Consider the following 24,341-nt stretch of genomic DNA (forward strand, 5'->3'; position numbering starts at 1 on the left):
CTATTTGTAAACTGGTTTATTTATAATGCAACAATCAATAAAATAGTATAAAAAATAGTGTACAAGAGTAGAGTGCTCCAGTCTGCTGTAGGTTAATAAGGCACACAAAGTATTAATATTCTAGATAAGTAAGAACATATAATACTCATGTAATAGCTTAAAAGAGAGACTGTGGATTTGTTTACCTTCCTAAAAAAAGTGCAATTTCATGCCTGGAATAAGAAAATGATTAGAGAAAAGAGGATTTGTAAAAATATTATGTACTTTGAATACAAATAATCTCATAATATTGCAGCATGAATATTTTTTTATGTTTCCAATAAACAGAGATTCTTGCAGCCTTGTTTATAAAGTGGGGCAAATTACAAAGAGCAAAGCACCCTCTTGCATTTTGCACAGTGCTCAGGTGTTGTGCCCTGGGTCACACTTGGGCTTCTCCTGGAATGTCCCCTAACTTGCTTGTCTAAATGAGCTCTGGGGACATAAGGCACTGAGGATGTACAATCTGCCATGTGCATGTATTATGAGCCCTTCATTTGATAATTCTATTTACAATCCAAGCACAATCACAAAGAGTAGACAGCTTGTATTTCACTATGTTATAACTGTATGTAGTTTTCACAATAAATTATTTAAAAGGACCTTAGGAAATGTCATACAGACTTTTTAATCAATGCCGCAAATGACCTTTATGTGACAAACTGGCACTAGCTGTTGAACTGGGAAACATTTGGTGCATGGCACTACATAACATGATATATATATACATTGTTGTAGGATATTCTAGCACATGTTTACCTACAATATAAAAGGACATTTAACTAGGCCCTATTTCTTTATGGCAAGCAGGCACTGGTTAAAAAAATTATGGCGGTGTTGGGAAAGTCACAAGACAGTTTAAGAACATCCAATTTAGCCAAAGTCCCGGTCAGAGAGGATAACCGGAGCAACCAATGTCCAAACATAGAGTAGGAGTCCTGCCCAGCTAGAAGAGATCTTCACCCAAACAGCTGACCAAGGGCTGGTCAAATAACTTCCATTGTCGCCAGGTCTGTTTAAAAAAAAAATGCTGTTACTTTGTACTATACAAGATAATATCATTGTTGCTACAAAATGAGCATACACTTCAAAGTTAGATACAAATAATAATACATGTAATGATCTCTTTGTTGGCTAGATGACCACAAGATGTCCAAGTGGTGCGCCCTATAAAGTTTTCCTAATTAGATCATCATGGGGGACCAATGAATGCCATCAGCCATAGACCACTTGCACATATATCAGCATATATGCAGTAAAGTAAGTCATATAATGGAGTTTTTGATCAAAGCTAAAACTCAGAATTGAATGGTCATTAGCACTTAAGAGTAATGAGGAATTATTTATTCATCAACATGCAGTGGGCGAAGTACATTTGCGGTGGCGCTAGTCAGCATGTTTTTTTTACCCACAATGCACTTTTCCCACAAAGCAGCCATAAGACATAAGTCTGTTGTTTGCACCCAGAAAAAATGTTAGATTGAAGGACTATGTTTAACAAACAGAGGTATTTAATAATCTATTTAAGATTCACTACATATTTTTCTTTTCAGAATGAATGTTCGCCATTAGGGATTTCTTGCAAGACCGATAACTTTACAGGTATAGGTATGGGGTCCATTATCAGGAAACCTGTTATCCAGAAAGCTCTGAATTATGGAAAGGCCGTCTCCCATAGACTCCATTATAATCAAATAATACATATTTTTTTAAATCATTTCCTTTTTCTCTGTAATGATAAAACAGTACCTTGTATTTGATCCAAACTAAAATATAATTAATCCTTGTTGGAAACAAAACTAGCCTATTGGGTTTATTCTAGTTTAAATGATTTTCTAGTAGAGTTAAGGTATGAAGATCCAAATTACGGAAAGATCCGTTATCCCAAAAACCCCGGGTCTCAAGCATTCTGGATAACAGGTCTCATGCCTGTATTTGTTTATTATTATTATTATTACTTGTATATTGTGGAATAAACTTTATAGCTCTTCAACATAATTATATGCTGGTTCTGACCAATGTCCAATGGTTTCATAGTGCATATGCTGCTCACTTTTTTTTTATATTTAACTTATATTGAAGTTAGGGTATACTTACAAATACCAGTTGGTTAGTGTCATCATGATGTAGAGAGAAGCAATCACAAGACAAAAATGGAAGAAACTGTAACTGTAGGAGACAGAGTCTTCTTCGTTATCATATGCTCGGTTTTCTCCTCCGCTTTCCACAATGGGGCCACTTGTATCTCCAGAGCTGTCCTCTGTCAGCATCAGCTTGTTTACCTGTTGGTTATTGGAGGAGCGAAGGCTGCACAAAAAATTAAGAGACATGAAAAACAGAGAAACCATGGAGTCTATGTTTTAAAGCACATTTGAGGTACTGTCGTTCTTTATGTAGGGTAGCTCAATTAATCAGTCGGGTGTTGCTGACTCATTGCTGGGGTATTAACGAAGACATTGTTTGGTTATTCATATCACATGCCTGTGAATCATTCACACCTCATATCTGCACTCCAAAATTCACCCTACATTATAAACTGGCATATGAAGAGGACACTTCAGTTTATTCTTCTTGTACCACTGTATGGCATTACCAATAACTGAATGACCTGCATTTGATTTCCACATCCCTTTACTTTCATCAAATTATTTTATAACCTCAAGGTAATAAAATATTCTTATTCTTTTTCAAAATATTGAAAATTAAAAATCTGTACTGTAATCAGGGCATAAATACTGTCCATTTTAAATGTATATGTCCAGGGTACTCACTACCAGTCCTTCACTAATCCCTGTGAAACACATCCATGGATATCTGATACTGATGTCCTCACCTTATGAACAACGTACAGATGATGTAGATAGCTAAACCCACAATGCTGGGGGCATCCCACCACTGGGCAGGAACAGAAGAGGAAGAAGCAGTGGTGGTGTTTGAGGCAATGGCAAGTAATGTCGGATTACAATTTTTGTCTGTAAAACAAAAAAGGAACAAAATTAATCTGCATTTTAATGTTTGAAAGGTTATAATGTGGTGAGGGCATATCACCCAAACACGCTAAAGGAGGCATCTCCAGGCTGACCTCAGCTTCAGCTCCTGTTTGTGAGCACACACAGGCTGATCGGATTCAATCAATGGTGCAGGGGCACTGAGTAGAACTGCTTCTCTCAGCCTGCAACAATACACAGGCTGACAGCAGCCAGAGCCTTCAGCCAGTGTACCCATTGCCTAATACCATTCATTTTCCCATAATTTATAAGAGTATAAAGATATATATCTACTGAAAAGGTTATTGAACCTTGTGCTGTCTCTTTCTGATTGTAGAGGCATGCGCTTTCCCATCAACAGTAGCAAGAGCCTGTTGTAGGTCCCGTGATGACATTTTAGGGTTTTTGGAGACTTCTTTTAGCATCTGCTCTCAGTGTGAACTTGTTAGACAGCAGTTCTTACCTGAAGTGTCCCTGTCTTTAAAATCCTGATCCTCTGCTAAACCTGCCTACCATTGCTAATTCCCCCCAAAATTGCATGTAGAGGCAACCAGCTTGTCACAATATAAATATATATGTATCATTTGTAGGATCTTGAACAAAACTGGCTTAGAAGAAATTTTCCTTTATGCACAATATAGAGGCAGTTTTAGGTCCAACCATCACTACGAGAAAACTCAGCTAAACCCCTTACAGACTTGAAAAATCCCCCTAATACAGTTTATTTTTTATCCTATTCCTAAAACGGAGAGGTCTAGTACATTTCTTGCACAAGTGAGAACATTTTACCTCTGATAGATGACCATCAACTATTTTTGTAGCCCTGACCTAGAAAATTCCCAGCCATATTGCTGTACTGTTCCAATTCATTGGGTTCACTTTTTCAGTGAGACCAGAAAAGAGTTGACATTTGACAAATCTCCTCTTCTGTGAGTGACTAATCTCCTTTAAATGCTTTCGCACTAGTGATAAAAGTAATTGGCAGTGGTAAAACATATGTGACGCTTCTTTTTCTGAAGTTGCCTAAAGAATGCTCACACTTCTACTTACCATCATCATAATTCTACTCACTTGCCTCGAAAGTTGCCTCAAGAGTACTTACACTTCTACCTCATTATCACATTTCTACTCATCTCACATTGCTTCCCATATGGAAGCAATGTGAGATGTGTAGAAGTGTGATGACTATCCCACAAGTGCAACAATTTAAAAATGTGCATGTGGCCTTGCCCTTAAGCCCACTACTCTCCATCAAAATTCCAAAAATACCACATGCTCCCATAGGCGGAACATATTTGTGCCTTACTTGGAACATTGGCCATAGCAGACCAGGTGACAAACACTGTATACAATGTAATAACGGATGCTTGCAGCAATCCAGAATGGGGTTGAGCCTCCTGCAAAAAAAATGGTAGAAAGATTTAATGGCAACAAGTGCATTTTATTTGAGAGCGTAAAATAAAGAATAGAAAAATAATAATAATAGAATAATGTGGGACAAGCCCATTTGCTAAATATAAAAAGAAGGTTAAGTGTCTTTAAAAGAAAGCTGCTTGCGAAACAATGTTATACTTCTCTAGCAGCAAATTAATAATGTTTTTTAAAGATATAATCTACATACTCTGATTATGATTGAGAATATAAAAGTAGGTAAATTAAAATCAAATTATTTTTATGCTAAAGCTTCTATTTTTTAGGAATGCACCAAATCCATAATTTTTCTAATATCAGCCATCTATTGAATTGAATCTCAATCCTAATTTGCATATTAAAATTTGAAGACAAAAACAAAATCCTGCATCATCTGAAAAATTTGGTAGCGGCTAGTGCAACTTGAACTTATAGTAATATACAGTAAGTTCAAGTTTGTTCAGCTAAGCACAAAGCATTTGGCTGATCCAGAATTCTGTATAAAAGATTCAACTGAATCCCATACAATTAATGTAGTGTCACCCTATAAGAAATGCTTAGAGGGTCTTAGGGCTATTCCACACGGGGAGATAGCGATGCGTTTGCGGCGACAAAGCGCCGCGACCGGCGCAGGCGACAGTTTTGTATGGGCGCCTATGTAAAAACGCCTGTGCTAACCACACGAGGCGATGCGCTTTTCAACAGTCGCCTGAAAAAGCCTCGCCAGGCTTTTTCAGGCGACTGTTTAAAAGCGCATCGCCTCGTGTGGTTAGCACAGGCGTTTTTACATAGGCGCCCATACAAAACTGTCGCCTGCGCCGGTCGCGGCGACTGTCGCGGCGCTTTGTCGCCGCGACCGCAAACGCGTCGCTATCTCCCCGTGTGGACTAGCCCTTAAAGAATGTCACCCCCCCAAAAAAAACAATTATATGCAACTTTCCAATATGAATTTATTATAAATTCTTAGGTCTTTAAAAGTTATTTGTTAATGTAATTGCTATTGAAAGCAACATTTGCTGAAAGGAAAACTTGTGTTACATTGTTTCAAAAACCAGAGCCACAGGGCAGAGAATAGAAAGGGACAGACACTGCTTTCAATAGCAATACAGATAACTTAAAACCCATAGAAAATGTGTAATGAGTGTATATTGCAAAGATGTTTAGAATTTTGTTTTCTTTTATTAGGCAAAATTATATGTTGTGCTTTAAATACAATTATCTAAAGTACATAGTGTAAAATGGAAATATTGCTTTCTGTAAAGGAGAGATACAGTGGAGTAATTACAATACAACAGACCCAGTGGTTTTGGGGGATATTCCCACAGGAGACTTCTGTATGCCCCTTGACCTTAAACTAACATTTTCTGTTCTCTACCTGTACTGCTTTAAGAATTTCACAGATGAAAACACCTCGAATTAACTGGAATGTCTCACCTGGACCTTTGGCAGAATGGAAATGATAGAAATGATCACACAAAAAATTAAATTAAGACTGATGAAGACTTTGTTGTGGACACATTCACTTGAGCTGGTGTAATAGATATACAAGAACACAATGGCTGTGATGGAAGCAGCATAGAGCAGGACTGTGCATATAACAAGTGCTGGGGAAACAACAAAAAATAAATAGCAATTACTGCTATGGCAGACAAATTCTATCTATCCTTTCAAGAAAAAGCAGTATCTAAAGTTTAAGGACAAGAAATTTTACGGTTGTGTAACAAGAGTGCAGCAGGCCCCTTGCCAAAAAAAAAAAACTTCTCCCACCTGCAACCCTCTTCCTCGCCACAACCCCCCTGCTATAGAGGAATCCGATCCAGTTGCCCCAGCCTCCCTGCCACTTGCAGGTCTGCTATAGTTACCCATTCTCTTATGCCTTCTGCTTTCATTTGTCCCATCATACCTCCATACCAGCACTTGCTGTTCCCATTCTCTGCATGCTGCAACCAAGACTGACTCCATGCATGAGCAAGGTCAATGATGAGAATGAGCTGGATCAAAATGAATAGGAAACCACCAACCATGCCAAAGTAATACCACACTACAAAAAAAATAAAAAGTGTTTTAGTAGAAAGAATAATCTTTGAATTAACTTTTTGTAAAATGTCCTATTCTTAGCATCTTTTCAGTTGGTCTTATTTTTAAATAATTTAATTATCTGCCTTCATATTGTGGCTTTTTCCAGACAGCAATTTAAAATGCTATCTGGCTGTTCAGGGTCATAATTACCAGCAGTAAGACTGCAATGTTCTTGATGCTTGTTACCTATCTTTTTATTCAGCTCTCTTCTATTCATACTGCAATCTCTCATGCAATCCACTGCCTAGTTGCTAGGGTAAATTAAACCCTAGCAACCAGATAGTTGTTGAAGAGCTGCTAAACAATTACATGTTGTGTCACTGTATCACTATTTAAGTTTAAAGTTTTATTGCCACCATCTTGTGTTTCCAAGGGGCAGCTCAGGAAGAGTGGGTTGTGGACTCTTTGGGGCAAATTCACTAAGCGCCGAAGCGCCTAACGCTAGCGTCAATTCGCTAGCGTTGGGCATTTTCGTTACTTCGCAAATTCACTAACGAACGATGGCGTAAATTCGCTAGTGTTACTTCGCACCCTTACGCCTGGCGAATTTTCGCTACAGACGTAACTACGCAAATTCACTAATGCGTGCATTGTACTGAACGCTACCTTTTACGCTAGACTTCCTTCGCCACCTCAGACCAGGCGAAGCACAATAGAGTAGATAGGGATTGCTTCAAAAAAAAGTTCAAATTTTTTCTAAGTCCCAAAAAACGCTGGCGTTTTTTCTATATTATGGGTGATAGGCTGAAAAAGATCGAAAATTATTTTGGGGCTCCCTTCCTTCCCCCCTACATTTCCTAACTCATGGCAACTTAATTATACAGTGGGCACATGTGTAGGGCAAAAAAAAAATTTTATTTGATGTTTTGAAGGTTCCCCCGGCATTTGTAGTGATTCTACGTATTCCTCCATTGAAATTTGAATTTGGCACCGTATGCAAACTAACCATCGCTAGCGTAACTTTGCGAATCAACGCTAGCGCAACTTCGCAACCTTACGCTACCCCTGTGCGCAATTTTGGATTTTAGTGAATTTGCGGAGCGCTGGCGAAACTACGCCTGGCGAAGTGTGGCGAAGTTACGCCTGGCGCAACTACGAATCTTAGTGAATTTGCCCCTTTAAATTTGATATAACAGCAGTTCAGGACCATTGAACATGCACCCTTTAATTTAGATTTGCAAAAATAATTCATACATTATTTGTGCCATTCCTCTGATGCTCCTGAGAAAAGTATCAAGTAATATGTATGTGAGTTCTTAAACCTAACTTTTTTCTAGGTGCAACCAATAAAAACCAATGAGTCTCTGACAGATTCACTTGTGCTAACTTGCGGATTCCAGCAGGAGTCATCAGCTTACAATGGACTACTTGCAAACAGTGTGGTTTAGCAGTATGCAGTAAGATTAGAACACAAACTATTAACCTTAAAGATTATAAACCTTAAAAAAATTAAATAAAGAGTATTTGTCCAAGAATTATTATGCATCCTCAAGAAATGTGGTGTATGCATATATCAATGATGGGTCTCCTTTATAAAAAAGCAGGTATGAAATCAGATTTCAAAACAGGATAGCCCCTACAGGAAAAAAAACAAAAAAAAAAAAAACAGCTTACCTATGGTGAATGTTCCACTAGGAATATAGAATGCTCCGACTGTTATGCCAACTAATATCAAGAACTTAAAAAACCAAAACCTGAAAATAAAAACCAAAATGTAAAAAGTTTCTAACATCAGGTATACTATTATGATCAATATCATAATTATTTATGGGTACATATAAAACAAATGTAACACCTATTTGGGCCACTCTGGGTTAATTCACCAGCTAGAACACTAGAGCATGACTTACACCCAGGGCAGGGCCTTCGCTAAGTGGAAGTGTTCCCTCTATGGTGTAGTGCAACTACATCCCCCCAGGCTACTGTGCACACAAAAACAACTTGGGCACCAGGAGGTTCTTAACAATCAGGAACGGTTTATTATGCCAAAAAGGGCAAATGACCACAGGTTTCAGTACTCACGCAGGAGCTTGAGGAAAACAGCATATTGAGAGTTCAAACAGATCAAAGGCAGGCTCACACAGAGAGTACACAGGCAATTGCAGTACAACCTTTCCCTCCTGGACGTTGTCAGGAAAGCAGCTTCTACCCTACAGTCCCTCTTCACTGAGGTCCCTGACTGGAGGCAACACACAGAGCCTCTGGGAAGCTACTCCCTTTCTGCAAATCCTTGTTGGAGCTTCAGCTGCTCTTTCTCTCTATCCTATCTGCCTTTCTCTCCTAGAGAGACTATGACAAGTCTGCCCTAGTATATCTGTTCCTCATTCACGGGGTTTCCTGGTCCCCGACTTGGACACATGCCTTCTTCTGGGCCTATTGCACTCAGTCCCCCTGAGCACATCCAGCTGGAATCACATCCAGAGGCAAAAGAGGAAGAGGCCACTCCCTGCACACACTATATAGGAGTGAGTCAGAGCAGTGTCATCAAATCTCTCAGCCTATCACTGTAAAGGTTATTCTGTAACAGGGATTCTACCCAATAACCCAAGGAAATGGTGAAAAGATTAACTCTATAGGGCCTGTATCCCTATAGGGCCCTACACAAAATTTCACACCTCTCCCTCATGTCCCCGCCAGCATCCAGTTCCTATTCCGGTGCAGAGCTGGAGCACATGAATGAGCACACTGAGCGAGTGGCCCAGGGCCCAGGACACTAGCTCAATATGTGTGCAATATAGAATTTGGGTGATTTGCACATATCAGGGGTGACCTTTAAAATGTATTTTTCATTTTTAGACTCTGGACTACTATTTTTAGACTCTGGATACTATTTTGTGGGGGAGGAATTCCATACCTGGTCTTCTATTGTGTTAGAACTTAGGGGCATGGATAGGGTACCAAACTGTTCCCTGAAAGCATGTCTTAACTGCAAGTATCGATATTGCATTAGTTGGGGTGGGACCATGTATTGCTGTAATTGGTTTAGCGTTGGGAAAGTGCCGTCCATTTGCAATTGTTCCAGATGTTTTATATTCCTTTGTGGCCAATACACAAAGTCTGGGAGTTTCGCCCATATTCAATTTTAGGGTTTATTTATGATATTTTACATAGACAGAACAGAGCAACCATTTCTAACGTGTGAATAAAATGCTTTCTCCAGTGGTAGAACACATCAGCCAGAAGCTGTGGCAAATTTCATTTTTCAAATAAATTCATTGTATACAGAAATAGTAATAAGCAGGCCCGAAATTGTGGCAAGGCCACCAAGGCTCGGGCCTAGGACAGAATGAATTAAGGGGCTGCAAGCCACCCAGCCACACTGGTGGTTAGCTTGATTCTGCTAGGCGCTTAGTGCTCTGGTATGGAAAGCATCAACAATTTATCAAATAACAATTAAACATTAAACATACTTCCAAGTGGTTTTAGGCACAGTTATAGGGTCCGTTATCCAGAAAACCATTATCCAGAAAGCTCAGAAAGGATGTCTTGCATAGACTCCATTATATACTAAAATTTTAAAAAATTATTTTATTTTTCTCTGTAATAATAAAACAGCACCTTGTACTTGATCCAAACTAAGATATAATAAACCAGCCTCTTGAATTTATTTAATGTTTACCTGATTTTATAGTAGACTTAAGGTATGAATATCCAAATTATGGAAAGATCCATTATCCGGAAAACCCCAGGTCCCGAGCATTCTGGATAACAGGCCCCATACCATAAGCCCTTTATGAATAACATTTGTACACACCCATTCTGCACTGCTGCTCTTGGGTCCCAACTGCTCTTCACACAGATCATTAAAATGACAAAAAGAAAGAAAAATGCAGCCAGAGCAAAGCACATGCGGTACACAGCCTGGTGTCCCACCATGACATCACAGTGTAAGGAGCCAGATATGCTTGTAGAAGAGGTGCATAATAACGGAACCTGGGAGGGTGAGAAGAAAAAAAGAGAAACTGTTTTATGAATCTTTAAAGCTGAAATTGCATCACAATTATGAAGGTAATGTAAAAACACAGCATTAGGAGTAAAAAACGTCATAAACGACCCCTTTATTTATTCATTTGCAACCTTTTGTAATAAGTCAACAGTCAGCATCTGCTTGGAAGTTTATTTGCCCTTGAAATCGTTAATCTAATACAAACCAGTGCAAACTGCCTCAGATTCTACATGTAAAGGAGAAGGAAACCCTGTAGAAAAAAAAACCCATACGGTAAACTGACCGGGAGAGCGGCAATCTCCGTCATTTTCGGTGCATGCGCAGTTGTTGAAAACCGGAAAATTGCTCCAACCGCACATGCGCCGACATACCGATCTCCGAGGATTACCGAGGACCCGAAAGATGGATGCCGCGAAGTCCGCTGCCAGAATCTGCGACGAGGGGTAAGTATAAAGTATGGGGCATTTCCCCCGGGGAATTTATCCATACATTGATCTGGTGTGGGAAGAGACTCGATAAAATAGTGAAATAATCTGAATTGTACAAATTTTTCGGATTCTATGCCCGAAACCACAACATCTTCGGATTATCCGGACAAGTGGAGATTAGGACATCACATCCAGAGGCAAAAGAGGAAATGTAAACAGGATATCTGCCATTGACGTCTACATGAACTCAGCAGGTCTGAGTTGGAGTACTTTTTTATTCTGACTTTTAATACCATCAGGGTTAAATTGTGTGTTTTCCTTTTAAAAGTCAGACCAGAAAAAAACCCAGACTTTAATAAATAACCCCCTTACGGTACATGTAGGCGTTACCTCTACTACATTGAGATATTCAATCCTCCAATTTACTTAATTTACAAACTTGCTTGTTTTTTGCATACTTGGAATGTTAACCTTAAAATGAATCTGGTTGCATCGTCTAACTGACCTTAGCATCTGGGTTTGAATAACACAACAGAACAGGTGAGAGAATAAACAAAAAGACAGGTGACTGATAAGCCGTTTTAACCATTCATATTTATACTTAATAATAATAATAATAATAATGATAATAATAAAAGGTTATACACTTTATACAGCGCATTTGTCCTAGAGTCATAATAATATGGAATAATAAAGAAGGGATTCCATTTAAAGTAGAACACTGGTTTTAATCAAGGTGGATATAATGGCCTAAACTTTTGTAAGTACCCACTTCTCTGCAGTGTGAATCACTCTTTGTTAGTTTAAAGGACAACCTAATCTAATAGGTGTGGAAGAACTCATGAGCTTCCTATTAGTTTAAAATATTTTATTTGATTTTCATATTAAACAAATGAAATCAAAATGACAACAAATGTTAAGCAGATGAAGATGAGCTTCCTATTAATAGAGTGTCATCACAAAAGGGATGTGCCATAAAGTCTAAACAATACTACACTATATTTTTTATTTTTGTATAGTCTACCCCGGAGTTCCTTGGCGCGCTGGTTCGCATTGGATTTTCTTGAAGATCCCAAAGTTGTGCTGTTGCCAGTAGAAAACTGGACTTTTCTTTCAATTTCTAACTTGTACTAGACAGTTAAAACTTATTTCTAATCTGCATTTGTACATTTAGCACCTATGTGCCTTCAGATTTTCAGCTATAGGAACATTCATTCCACTCTGAACCTCAGATTAATAAACCATTGTAGTCATAAGGAGAGAAGGGAGTTTATGCATTTACCTTTTTAAGCCCAGCTTCCACTCCTGGTATTATCATGATGCAAGCCACAAGAGTTCCAAGCAGTAGAAAGAATGAGAAGGTCAGTCGGGTGATAGTAGAGTTTTTCGTTGATGGGCAACAGCCACAGAGAAGGCATGGTGCGGTACCGCAGAGACAGGAAGCCTTAAATAGAAAAAAAATGAAAAGATTGAGACAACCGACTCATAGGAGTGATACGGAAAGTTCAGACCTACAAAACAAGAGCAAAGTAATGGCATTGTTACTGCCAAGTGCAACACAATCTTCTAGGTGCTAGCACTAGGATATGAATGCTGATGTCTGCAACGGCCTGCATGAAAGCTGATAGACTAAACCACTAATAACTTTTCTTATCATGCGGCTTGCAGGATCAATGGTCTTATTCCATGGCAGCTACTAGATACATTTCAGATGACTTTTCTCTCAGCAAAGGTGAACCATATGACAAAGCATGAAGAGTGTGTGTGCTGTAATCCATATGAAGAAACTCATTTAACTGAAACTACCAAATAGTGCTGTGCTGGATTTATGTTGCGATCAAAAAGAAGGTAGTCTGAAACAAAGCAAATTAAACTAAATAAATATCTAACAAAATAAAAAAAGGCTTCCCAACAGAGAGTTAAGAGGATATACAACAGAATTAATTATATTACCTGCAATTATATTTACCTGTAATGAACAATAAAGGCCAGTAAGAGGAGAGCAATGATGGCATTGAATTTTATGCTGCATAGCCACAATTAAATTGTGTATTTAGCAATGATAGAGATACAAAAACGGTTGGTGTGGTCCTGCAGCTGATTATGATTGTATAGCTGACTGTAGATGTCCATATCCTTGTTTATATCCTTCTGCTATTACTTGGTGCCATGTAAAATGCACTATGCTTACTATACAAATAAGTAGTATACATAAATACAAATAAGTACACCAATCCCACTGTACCAGCATGGAAGCAGAATCAAAAGGAAGTAAATCTTTTGTCACGCATCTATAGTGAAAGCTTTAAACAGCCATGAAGTAATTAAGGAGCTAGCACACGGGCAGATTCGGGGAGATTGAGTTGCCTGGCGACTAATCGCCTCTTCTGCGGGGCGACAATCTCCCTGAACTGCCTTCCCCCTGCTATAATGAGAAAATGCCAGCGCCAATGCACTCGCGGCGCTTCGAATCGTCGCAAGTGCATTGGTGCTTTCTCATTATAGCAGGCGGAAGGCGGTTCGAGGAAATTGGTGTAGATTTTTAAACTGTGGAGTGTGGAGAATAAACCTCAATAGACAGTATTTTTCAGAAACTGTGCCATCCTTTTCTCACCATGGTTGCATCCTAGGCAGGTGCGTATGAGGTCTACAAAAGGAGGTGGTGTTTTCTTTACAGAAGTTTGGGAGGTACAGGCATTGCTAGGCCTAATTGGACAAGATAATTCCAGTATAAAATGTTCCAGTTTGGTTTGTATACATCTGGAAGTCACTGTATTAGTGACAATGAGCATAGTGGCTTGTACATAATGAGAGCTTTACTCACGCAATTATAATAAGCTGCAACAAGGAATCAGCAAAACACTACAAATTGCAACCAAACCTGCAGTTTCCTGGCCATTAGGAACTTACAGTATATTTACTGGACTGGCCAAGGGAAAATGTAAGCAAATTGTGTATACAAATTATGTCTCAGCAGAAGTGCATCCAAATAGAGTTCTGAAATGGGACATTAGTACAAGTGCCAACAACCTACAGAGATTACAAGGACATCAACAGAGAGTGCACACATCAACAGAATGCAGCAAAAAAAAATTTTTTAAAAAAAAAGTAAAATAAAACAAAAAAACCGTGTCCTTCAATAGTTTCCCTTGACTTGCAACTGTTCTCCGATTGATGGACTGATACCAAAATGTCCCATGACTAGCTTTTTTACACGTCTCTTATAGTGTAGGATTCCAGCAAGCCATGTTTTAATATCGGACAACAATGTAGCCTTAAAGGGGTTGTTCACCTTTGAGACAACTTTTAGTATGATGTAGAGCGTGATATTTCGAAACAATTTGCAATTGGTTTTCATTTTTTATTATTTGTGTTGCTTTTAGCAGCTCTTCAATTTGCATTTTAAACAAACTGGTAGCTACGGTCCAAATTCCCCTAGCAACCATTCATTGATATGAATAAGAGATTGGAATATAAATAGGAGAGGCCTGAATAGAAAGATGAGTAATAAAAAATTAGCAATAACAATAAATTTGTAGCCTTACAGAGCATTTGTTTTTTTTAGAAGGGGTCAGTGACACCCATTTGAAAGCTGCAAAGAGTAAGAAGAAAAAGGCAAATAACTATAAAAAATAAATAATGAAAACCAATTGAAAAGTTGCTTAGAAATGGGCATTCTATAACATACTAAAAGTTCCTTTAAAGGTGAACCACCACTTTAAGCGACATGCCATGTGACTGGACCATTCAACTTTTTCAGTCTTATAAGCATGCTATACTTTTCAAAAATAACCATTAATAAGTAATTCAATTTCCTCATGTATTCAATTATTTGCATAAAAACATTATGGCACAACTCAGATAGATTGGTCAGGACAGCAACCACAAATTTTGCAAAACAGATTAAAGGGGTAGTTCACCTTCGTAATAGATTTTTAATACAATGTAGACAGTTATATTCTGAAACTGTTTGCACAGTTCATATTTTTATTTTCTATCATTTTCAGTTTTTTGGGTTTTTTTGCTTTGTGTTCAACAGCTCTCCAGTTTAGAAATGTTTTAGTGGGTTATCAGGTTGGATGCATTTTACACTAGTAACATACAGTGGTTAGAATGAGAGACTGGAATATAAATAGGAGAGGGCCTTAATAGAAAAACAAGTAGTGAAAATAAATAACAATAATAAAATTAATTGTAGCCCAGCAGAGCCCCATTTGAAATTAATTTTTGGAAAGAGGTTGAAGAAGCAGAAAAATTATTTAAAAACTATAACAAATAAAAATGTGTTCAGTATATAGGCCATTCTGTAACATTCTAAAAGTTAAGTTCAAGAGGAGCATGTCACCCAGACATAAAAAGCTGTCCAGTATAATAAAAGCCTGTTTTAAATTAAACATGAAATCAAAATTTTTTTTCTTTAATTAAAACATCCATACCTGTTATAAATGCTATTTAAAAATGTCAGCTGTCAATTATGCATTACGAATTAGGCATACAGGTAATTACTTTCACTTTCCATTCTGCACTTCCTAGATGTCACTACACTTCTCTCATCACCCCCATCACCCTTCCTACTGTCTATAACTGTGTAGTCATGCATGGGCATGTTCATCAAACCCCTTTTGACATGATGCAAGGCATGTCCTGTGATGTAATTCTAAGTCTGAAGGAAACAAGCTTTAAATAATGTATATAGTGTAAGTAATATTTATGTTGCTTGACAAACACAACATCAATTAATTTGGATTTATTTCTTAAGGTGACAGGTCTCCTTTAAAAGTGAGCAACCCTTTTAATAGGATCAAAGGCACATGTAGCAGAATGATCATATCAGTAACAGACTTTAACAGCAGAGTCACTGGCAAAGGAAACAGTCATAACAGAGTCAGAAAACCAAATAAAAAGAATACATAAAAGTAAATACCTCACAAAATTAACCAGAGCAGTGCAAGATACACCTTGAGGGAGTATACTGTATAATGGCTTTTTAAATCACATTTAGCTGCAGTTCAGGCAAGCCGATTAACCCTATGCACACTAGTTCTAGAAAAGATGATATCAGAACAGGAAGATACAACAGAGTTGGCAGGGTCTTGCTTTAGTACCACCACCTTCTGCAAGAGGGGAAAATGCATATTCATTACACCTCGCTATGTGTTTTCTCACCTTATGGCAAGGTTTCTCATTTGATAAAACAAGTATTTTAATACTTTAATGTCCACGACTTCCTCCTTGCTTGAGATAACGACATGATCAATAACCGGGATTAGCAATATTCTTTTCTTATCAGTTTGCTTTTGTAAAAAAGTAGGGATGCACCGAATCCACTATTTTGGATTCGGGCGAATCCCCAAATCCATCTTGGAAGATTCGGCCGAATACCAAACTGAATCCGAATCCTAATTTGCATATGCAAATTATGGACGGGAAAGGAAAAAGTGGGAAAAAATTGGTTTACTTCCTTGTTTTGTAACAAAAAGCCATGTGATATCCTGCCCTCTCCACAATTTGCATATGCAAATTAGGATTTGGATTTGGTTCGGCCAGGCACAAGGATTTGGCTGAATCCGAACCCTGCTGAAAAAGGCCGTATCTTGGCCAAATCCCGAACCGAATCCTGGATTCAGTGCATCTTTATAAAAAAGCTTCCCATATCTGTTCACAAAAGAATATACATCAGCTATATCTAACATACTGTATTAAACAGGAAGGTCATAAAGGAACAGCAAAGAGGTTGCATCATTTTCCAATAGATAAACTTTTAAAACAAAATACTAGTTTAAGATATACTTGTACCCATATAATAATCCTACAGTAATATGATTTCTGCAATTCGACTCAGTAGAACTCAAACTCCCTATAAGAAACAAACCACAGGGATGCTGTACTGACTGGGTTTTGTTTAACCCCTTGCCAGCACGATACAGAGCTAGCTGGAAACAAATTCTACAGTACCATCAATGGGATTCCTAAGCAAAGCAGTCACCGTGGTTAGGGTACGAAAAGCTAAAAAGAGCCATGTCAATCCAACGAGAGCCTCCTTACACAGAATGACTCAAAGTTCCAAAATGCAACCACTAGTTCAAAAGCACAGATACAGTCTAATCATTCAGAGCCATATATCCTTGCAGATGCAGATACCGGAACATGGCTTCAGAGGGGATAGAATAAAAAGAGCAGCAAAGCAAAAGAACCATCATGGTTACAGAGCCACTAAATGGAGCGAATAGTCCTCCTCAATTTAATTTCAGCAACAAGGCACAATTTACAAAAACAGGAGGCAAACAATCAAAGAGCTACAATACAATTTTGTTTGCAAACACCTCAACCGTGCAATACAGGGAACAGTATTTTTGATAGTGAAAACAAAATGGAAACACTAAGGGGTTAATCAAAGAATGTAAGTATTTAGCCAAACTTGAATGCCGCTGAGACATTTCCATCTCAATGGGCTGTGCTGACACTATTCAGCATGAAGCTGAAATAATGGCTAGATGAGAATCTCACAGTTTAGAAGGTCCCTTCATCTTCATGATTAAACACTGGGAGAGATCCCTTTCTGACCATGACAAAAAGCTCAGATATGCTTGGTTCTCTGCAATTTAGTAGCTCTGGGGAGCACATTTATCTGAGGTCAAGATATACAGTAAGTATAGTACAGAACAACACTTTATCTAAAATATTTTTCAGTTAAACTTCAGCTTTTCCCCTGATTTTAAGTTTCCCTTATTTTACATTTTTTTTGTGGACCCACTTATATATATATTACTTAATTTTCCTGAATGTTACACCATTTTGTTCTGGTCCCCTAAAAAAAGTAGTGTACTTTTAACTGGCTTTAATCACTAAATATCAGGTGGTATCTTCACCTTCATCCAAAGGCCCTTACACACAAGCATTCATTTACGAATTCCCAAGCAGTGGCCTTTTTATATGTTCCATTGCAAGGGACTACATGAGTTAATGCAGCCTATTCTATTGAACTGTCCCTGTACCCACAGCACTGTGCTGAAATTAACCCAAACTGAACAAACGTAGGCAAAATGCCACATGTTGTGTTTGGCAGTTCGACACAGCACTGTGGGTATACGGATAATTCAAATAAATTGACTCGGTTAAAGAGATAGTTCAACATTAAATTTTACTATGATGCATCTCTTTCAAGCTTTCAACTGGGTGTACAAGATGAAGGTAAATAATTCAAAAACTATAAATAATAAAATAGGAAGACCAATTGAAATGTCACTGAAATGACCACCACCTGAAACCTGCCAAAGGAGTGTTTTTTTATTTTTCCTAAATACAAAATCCTATGGGTAAGGGCACACCTGGTGATTCGGGGAGATTTAGTCATACTAATTGCCTCTTCTTTGGGGCGACTAATCTCCCCGAACGGCTTCCCCCTGTCTTCCACCGGCTATAATGAAAAATCGCCTGCGGCATGGCACACATGGCGCTTCGTATTCTGAAGTCGCCTGAAGTTGCCTCACAAGGAAACTTTGGGCGACTTCGGAATATGAAGCGATGCGTGTGCCATGCCGCAGGGAGTTATCTGTGCTACAGATAACTCCCAAAGATTTAGTTGAATATTGTGTTCAGGGTGGTGTTATAAAGAGAGAGTGAGATAAAAAGCAAGCCCAAGATTGTACTTTATTGCTGACTTTGATGCTTAGTTCATAAATGTTAAGATTCAGCTACTTATATTTTGATATTTTATAACAAGAATATATTCTAATACTTTGGAAAGCCTGAGATTTTTCAGTGTATTACTGAACTACTAAATAGGGTTAAGTAGTTTAAATCAGTACTCTCTCTACCAATAGGTCACATTTTCTGGGACTTTCAACTTCTTGTTTCATTTTAGAAATACCTTAACCAGAAATGCATGAAGTACATACCAAACCTCACTAAAAATATGTGGTTATAAACAAACTGACAAAAATTCACAATTTTAGCAAGCATCTGTCACATTAGTTGTCCAACACATGAATTTGTTACATCCTTTACTTGACCAAATCATATTATTTTGTCGATATCAGCTCAGCAAAAAATAATTCTCAGCTGGCTAATGTTTTTTTTTTAATACTTTTCGTCCCCTAAAATTATGTGTTTATACAATTCTCAATATCTTAGACATATATCAGTGGTAGACAGGAAGAATCTGTTTAGGTTTCTAGACTGATTTAAGTCAGCTGTGCCCAAAGAAAAGCTTAACATACAGCAGGACACATTTTCAGCACTGGCAAAGTAATTCTTACTAAGCTGTAACTCATAGAATGTCACTGGGAGGTGTGGTTTACCAACTGCAGTTTAGGCAATTGTCAACGATTCTTTTTGTTTTTTCATTTTACAGCTTTTTACACTTTGTAGTTATTCAAGTTCAGTGTTCTAAGTCAAAGATTTCTATATATCTAAAAACAGGCCATCTATGGGTACAGGCTTTAGCGGTATGTGAGGCAACATTGTGCTACTATGCGACACATATGTTTTACCACCAGTGATTTACATTTAATTCCAGGAGAAATTAAATGTTATCCTATAGATTTTGTTTATAGGAGATTCAATTATTAGGAAAGTGAAATCCGAAATCTGTCTGGATTCCTACAACCGAACAGTTCCTGGTGCAAGGGTTCAGCATGTAGTTGATCGGGTAGACAAATTATTGGGTGGTGCTGGGCATGACCCAGCTGTCTTAGTACATATTGATACAAACAATTAAATTAATAGTAGATGGAGGACCTTAAAAAGTGTGTTCAGGGCTCTAGGCTCTAAGATAAAGGAAAGTTCATTCTTAATGTGCCATGTGCAAATTTAGGAAGACAGCATGAGATTAGGGAGCTAAACGTGTGGCTAAAGTCTTGGTGTAGGAAGCAATGGTTTGGCTTCCTAGGGCACTGGTCTTATTTTTCCTTGGGGTACAACCTATTTAGTTGTGATGGATTGCACATCAATGGAGGGGGGTCTACTGTGCTAGGGGAAAGGATGGCTAAGAGGTTGGAGGAGTATTTAAACAAGGCAAGGGGGGTGGGTGAGTGAAATAATTATGGAGAAGCTAGGGTGGACTGGACAGTGGGTTTTAGTAAGGGGTCATGGGGGTGAGAGAGGCATTCAGTTTACCAGCTAAGTAGATCCCTCTGTTACAAGGAAAACAGACTAATATTAACCTAATTCCCCATGAAGTAATGTAAATTCCAAAGGGAAAAGCAGTAACCTTCACTGTATGCTGGCAAATTCACGGAGTCAGATAAAATGGGCGAGCTGAAGTTAATTGCATGCTCTAAAAATGATATAATTGGTGGGCAAACAAAGGTGTACATAGGTTATGAAAGTATGAACACATTTCTGTGGTTTTTATGTGTTATTACAGTTTTGCTAATGAAGGTGAATTGCCCTTTAAGCTGCAAGTCATCTTTCCCCCCAGGTGACCTGCTTATATTAAATTGTTACAATTGCTTCTTTGCTTATCTTAAATTGTTACAAAATTATCTAACTGCGCCTGGGGAGCGTTCTGGGCTCTCTGCCAGAAGCCAATTAAGTTAAAAACATTATATATTTTTTCTGGCTGTTCAGTGCAGGAGATCAAAGAGAAAGTTAGGACATTTCAGTAATAATCCGGGACTTTGGGTTTAGCTGTCAGACTGTGAGAGAGAGGGACATTAAACTTTAAACTTATATTTTGGAAAAATAGTTAAAAAAATAAATAATGGAAAGTAATTGAAAAAAAAGTCTTTATTTCTGGGGAACAATCTGAAAACAACTGAAGTGAAAAAAGTGTTTGGAAGGTGAACAACCCCTTTAAGGAATATTGCCCTGGAACATAGTATATGTACCTGGATAGAGAACTGGTTGAAGAATAGATTACAGAGTTGTTAGTGGAATATCACAAGGGTCTATACTTGGTCTTTTGCTTTTCAACTTGTTTGTTAATGACCTGGAGGAGGGCATTGAAAGTACTGTTTCTATTTTTGCTGATAATACTAAGTTGTGCAGAACTCTTTCTTGAAAGTTCTATTCAAAATGCTGCCACTTTGCAGAGTGATTTGACTAAATTGGAAAACTAAGCAGCAAACTAAAAAATGAGGTTCAATGTTGATATATGCACTTTGGCAGAAATAATAAAAATGCAAGTTATATGTGTTATGGGATCTAGGGGGCTTTCGTGGATAACAAGTTGTCTAATTCTGGGCAGTGTCATTCTGTGGCTACTAAAGCAAATAAAGTTCTGTCTTGCATAAAAAAGGGCATTAACTCAAGGGATGAAAACATAATTATGCCTCTTTATAGGTCCCTGGTGAGGCCTCATCTGGAGTATGCAGTGCAGTTTTGGACTCCAGTCCTTAAGAATGATATAAATGAGCTGTAGAGAGTACAGACTAGTTTAGTACAAATAAACTGGTTAGAGCAGGGGTGCCCAGACTTTGTCACCTCGAGCCATCGCTACCTAAAGAACTCATAGAAGGATGGCACAGAGGCAATTCCATGTATAAATACCCCCAATTCACTGAAATACATTGAAGTATATGGGCGACTTTTACGCGAGACAAAAGTTTGTACGAGCAACAACTTTTTATGTGTGTGACAATTTTTTAATCGCATGAATTTTTTTCCGAGCCTAAAAATTTTTGGTAGAACGCGACAATTTTTTCCACTGTATAGCAGGAACTGTAAAATGATTGACTGGTAGACTGCGATCAACGTCTTGGAAACCCCTGGGTTAGAGGGATGGAAGACAAATTATGTGGGTAGACTATCAAGGTTGGGGTAGTTTTCTCTGCAAAAAAGACACTTTCTGGGACTTGATTACATATCAGAGGACATTAAAGACAAATAGCAGGGGACCTTTTTACCCATAAAGTGGATCACCGTACCAGAGGCCACTCCTTTAGACTAGAAGAAAAGAACTTTCATTTGAAGCAACGTAGGTGGTTCTTCACAGTGAAAACAGTGAGGTTGTGGAATGCACTGCCAAATGAGGTTGTGATGGCTGATTCAGTTAATTCTTTTTAGAGGGCAACCCCCTCTTTTTTTCTCTTTTTGTTTTCTTGGACAAGTATAATATCCAAGGCTATTGTGATAATAAAATCTGCAATAAGTATAGATATTGGTATATATAGTTTGTGAGTGTATGGAGGGTTGGTGTCAGTGTGTGTGTGTGTGTACGCTGGGTTTCATTTGGAGGGCATGAACTTGATGGACTTTGGTAACTACCTTACATAATCATTTAAAGAAACAGAGAAGGCCTGTTAGTTGCACATAGATTTTTACCTTATTAATATGTATTTGGATAACAAATACATGTGAAATGTATAAAATAAAACGGTTTAAATAAAATCATAAGAAGTGAAGGTGCAGTAAAAACTTGGATTTTTTGGATAAAAGGGAGTCTATGGTAGACGGCCTTTGCGTAATTCAGAGCTTTCTGAATAATGGGTTTCCGGATAACACATCACATACCTGTAATCTACATTTCTCATACACATATAAAACCAATGACTATGATCTTGCAGTTCATCATTTAACCATGAGCCTGGCTGCTAGGGTTACTGTGAGTTTAGTAATTAATTAACAGTTTTAGTAAAGACTAAATGAATATTATAGATTTACCATTGACTCACCATATTAAAATGTAACTTCAAGGAGAACTTGCCTTCAAACACCAGCCTTTTTAAATTCACTTGTAAATTCAAATGTATATACAGGTTTCCAGGCTAAAAGAAGCTCTAGAAAAAAAACTCAAGTTTCCTTTTTATAAACAACATAATACTTAATAGTATTATAGCAGTCACAGATTACTGTTTGCAATGGAATACATTGTTGCCAGACAATAGGCACCATATAAAACCTACATCCCTCCTTTTATAGGGAAGAAATAGTTTCACACTCATGTATCAGGTATTTCAACTACAAAGATTTAATTTTTGTAGAACCAAGTTATTTTTAGCATTTTATATTGCAGGTTGATATATGAGCAGCTAATAAAATAATGGCTTTGAGCTAATTTTCTATGTGGTTTCAATATACCTCTACTTTCTGTATTAAAAAAAAAAATTATATATATATATATATATGTATGTATGTATATATATATATATATATATATATATATTTATTTATTTTAGGGTTGCACCGAATCCACCATTTTGGATTCGGCCGAACCCCAGAATCCTTTGCATATGCAAATTAGGGCTGGGAATGGGAAAACATTTTTTACTTCCTTGTTTTCTGACAAAAAGTCACGTGATTTCCCTCCCCACCCTAATTTGCATATGCAAATTTGGATTCGGTTGTGCAGAAGGATTCGGCCGAATCCGAATCCTGCTGAAAAAGGCAGAATCCTGAACCGAATCCTGGATTCGGTGCATCGCTAATTTATTTATGGGCTGGTGCTCATGGGTGTTTATACGTGCCCCTATTTTTAAGTGAATGGGGAATGAGAGCTAGCCACAGGTCGATAAAGTTCACTGCATTGGATATATATAAATATTAAGTATTTTATTTCTGCCACACATCATCAATGAATTCTAAATGGATTTATATACTTGTTTCTTTATGGACTAGCCCACAATGTATAAGGGATTTAAAACATGTATTTTTTTTTCTTCCTACACAAACAAGCTTCATGGTTTATTCATGGCGTACACAGAAATGTGACTCTAATTTTCAACAGTACATTCTAAAAATGATACCACTGAATAAACATAACATAAATATACCATATGCTGCGTGTGGCGACGTAAATGGGTTGCAAATGAGCCCCAACTACAGGGGCTGCACCGAGGTACCCCCTAAATATAATCACACACAATGGCTGTTTCCAGCAAAACAAACTTCCATTAAAAAACAATTCCATATGGCACAGTTTACTGTTAACCTGGTGACTTCATCAAAGCAAAGACCATTAGTCAGAATAGAATCTGATAAATGAGTTTTTTTTTAAATTCTATTAAAATAGAAGATGGGGAAATGGCTAAAGCTGTCAGGATGCTGGGAATAAAAGTCACTTCAGCAGATAGTATCTGTCATTCTTACACCAAACACAGATGGTTTTACACGCTTCATTAAAAATAAAAAGTCGCAATACAAATGAAATGTACACAGTATATACAGCAGAGGAGTGAAGAGATGTGGAGAAAAGAAATATCGTGGGGCATGTAATTGCTTCTTGCTACGACTGCCAGATTTCTCAATGCTGAAATGTGATCCCAATACATTTAAGCAGGAGTCTCAGCAGGAGGTGAGGGAGAGAGAAAGTGGGGGAGTATAGGGAAGAGTTGCCAGAGAGGGCACAAAGCAGAGTGGCGCTACTTACACAGCTGAGCAAGGAGCAGACTCCCAGGCAGGCACCCATGGTGCAGGGAAGAAGGCGCACCCAGTCACACACACTGAGCAGCACTCCACACGATACTGGTGCTGAGTAGCTGTGAAGAGTCTGTAGTGTCACAGCCACATGTG

The 24,341-nt window shown here is 38.0% G+C and overlaps 1 protein-coding gene across 2 annotated transcripts; it reads right to left on the reverse strand.

Annotated features, from left to right (window-relative positions):
* Positions 1-24,341, reverse strand: serinc2.S (serine incorporator 2 S homeolog). 2 transcript variants are annotated; one of them, XM_018249470.2, is made up of 10 exons: positions 24,199-24,341; positions 12,172-12,333; positions 10,270-10,448; positions 8,130-8,209; positions 6,340-6,477; positions 5,871-6,040; positions 4,333-4,423; positions 2,873-3,011; positions 2,137-2,346; positions 1-1,051 (listed from the first exon to the last, which is right to left on the reverse strand). In XM_018249470.2, exons 1-10 carry the CDS (start codon positions 24,235-24,237, stop codon positions 913-915), a joined length of 1,347 nt encoding a protein of 448 aa, XP_018104959.1. In that variant the 5' UTR covers positions 24,238-24,341; the 3' UTR covers positions 1-912. The 2 variants fall into 2 exon arrangements, with proteins under 2 accessions (XP_018104959.1, XP_018104958.1); XM_018249469.2 differs by lacking the exon at positions 24,199-24,341 and adding an exon at positions 13,504-13,664.

The sequence above is a fragment of the Xenopus laevis genome, chromosome 2S, assembly GCF_017654675.1.
Source record: "Xenopus laevis strain J_2021 chromosome 2S, Xenopus_laevis_v10.1, whole genome shotgun sequence".
Lineage (NCBI taxonomy): Eukaryota > Metazoa > Chordata > Amphibia > Anura > Pipidae > Xenopus > Xenopus laevis.

Bases quoted from the DNA above. Each gene is read 5' to 3' on its own strand.
- serinc2.S (XM_018249470.2), bottom strand. From the start codon at position 24,237: ATGGGTGCCTGCCTGGGAGTCTGCTCCTTGCTCAGCTGT. The intron at 8,210-10,269 runs GTGTGTACAAAT...TTTTATTTTCAG, and splicing joins AGAGCAGCAGTGCAGAATGG to GTTTTGGTTTTTTAAGTTCT. The intron at 1,052-2,136 runs GTAAGTATACCC...TTTTTTAAACAG, and splicing joins ACACTAACCAACTGGTATTT to ACCTGGCGACAATGGAAGTT.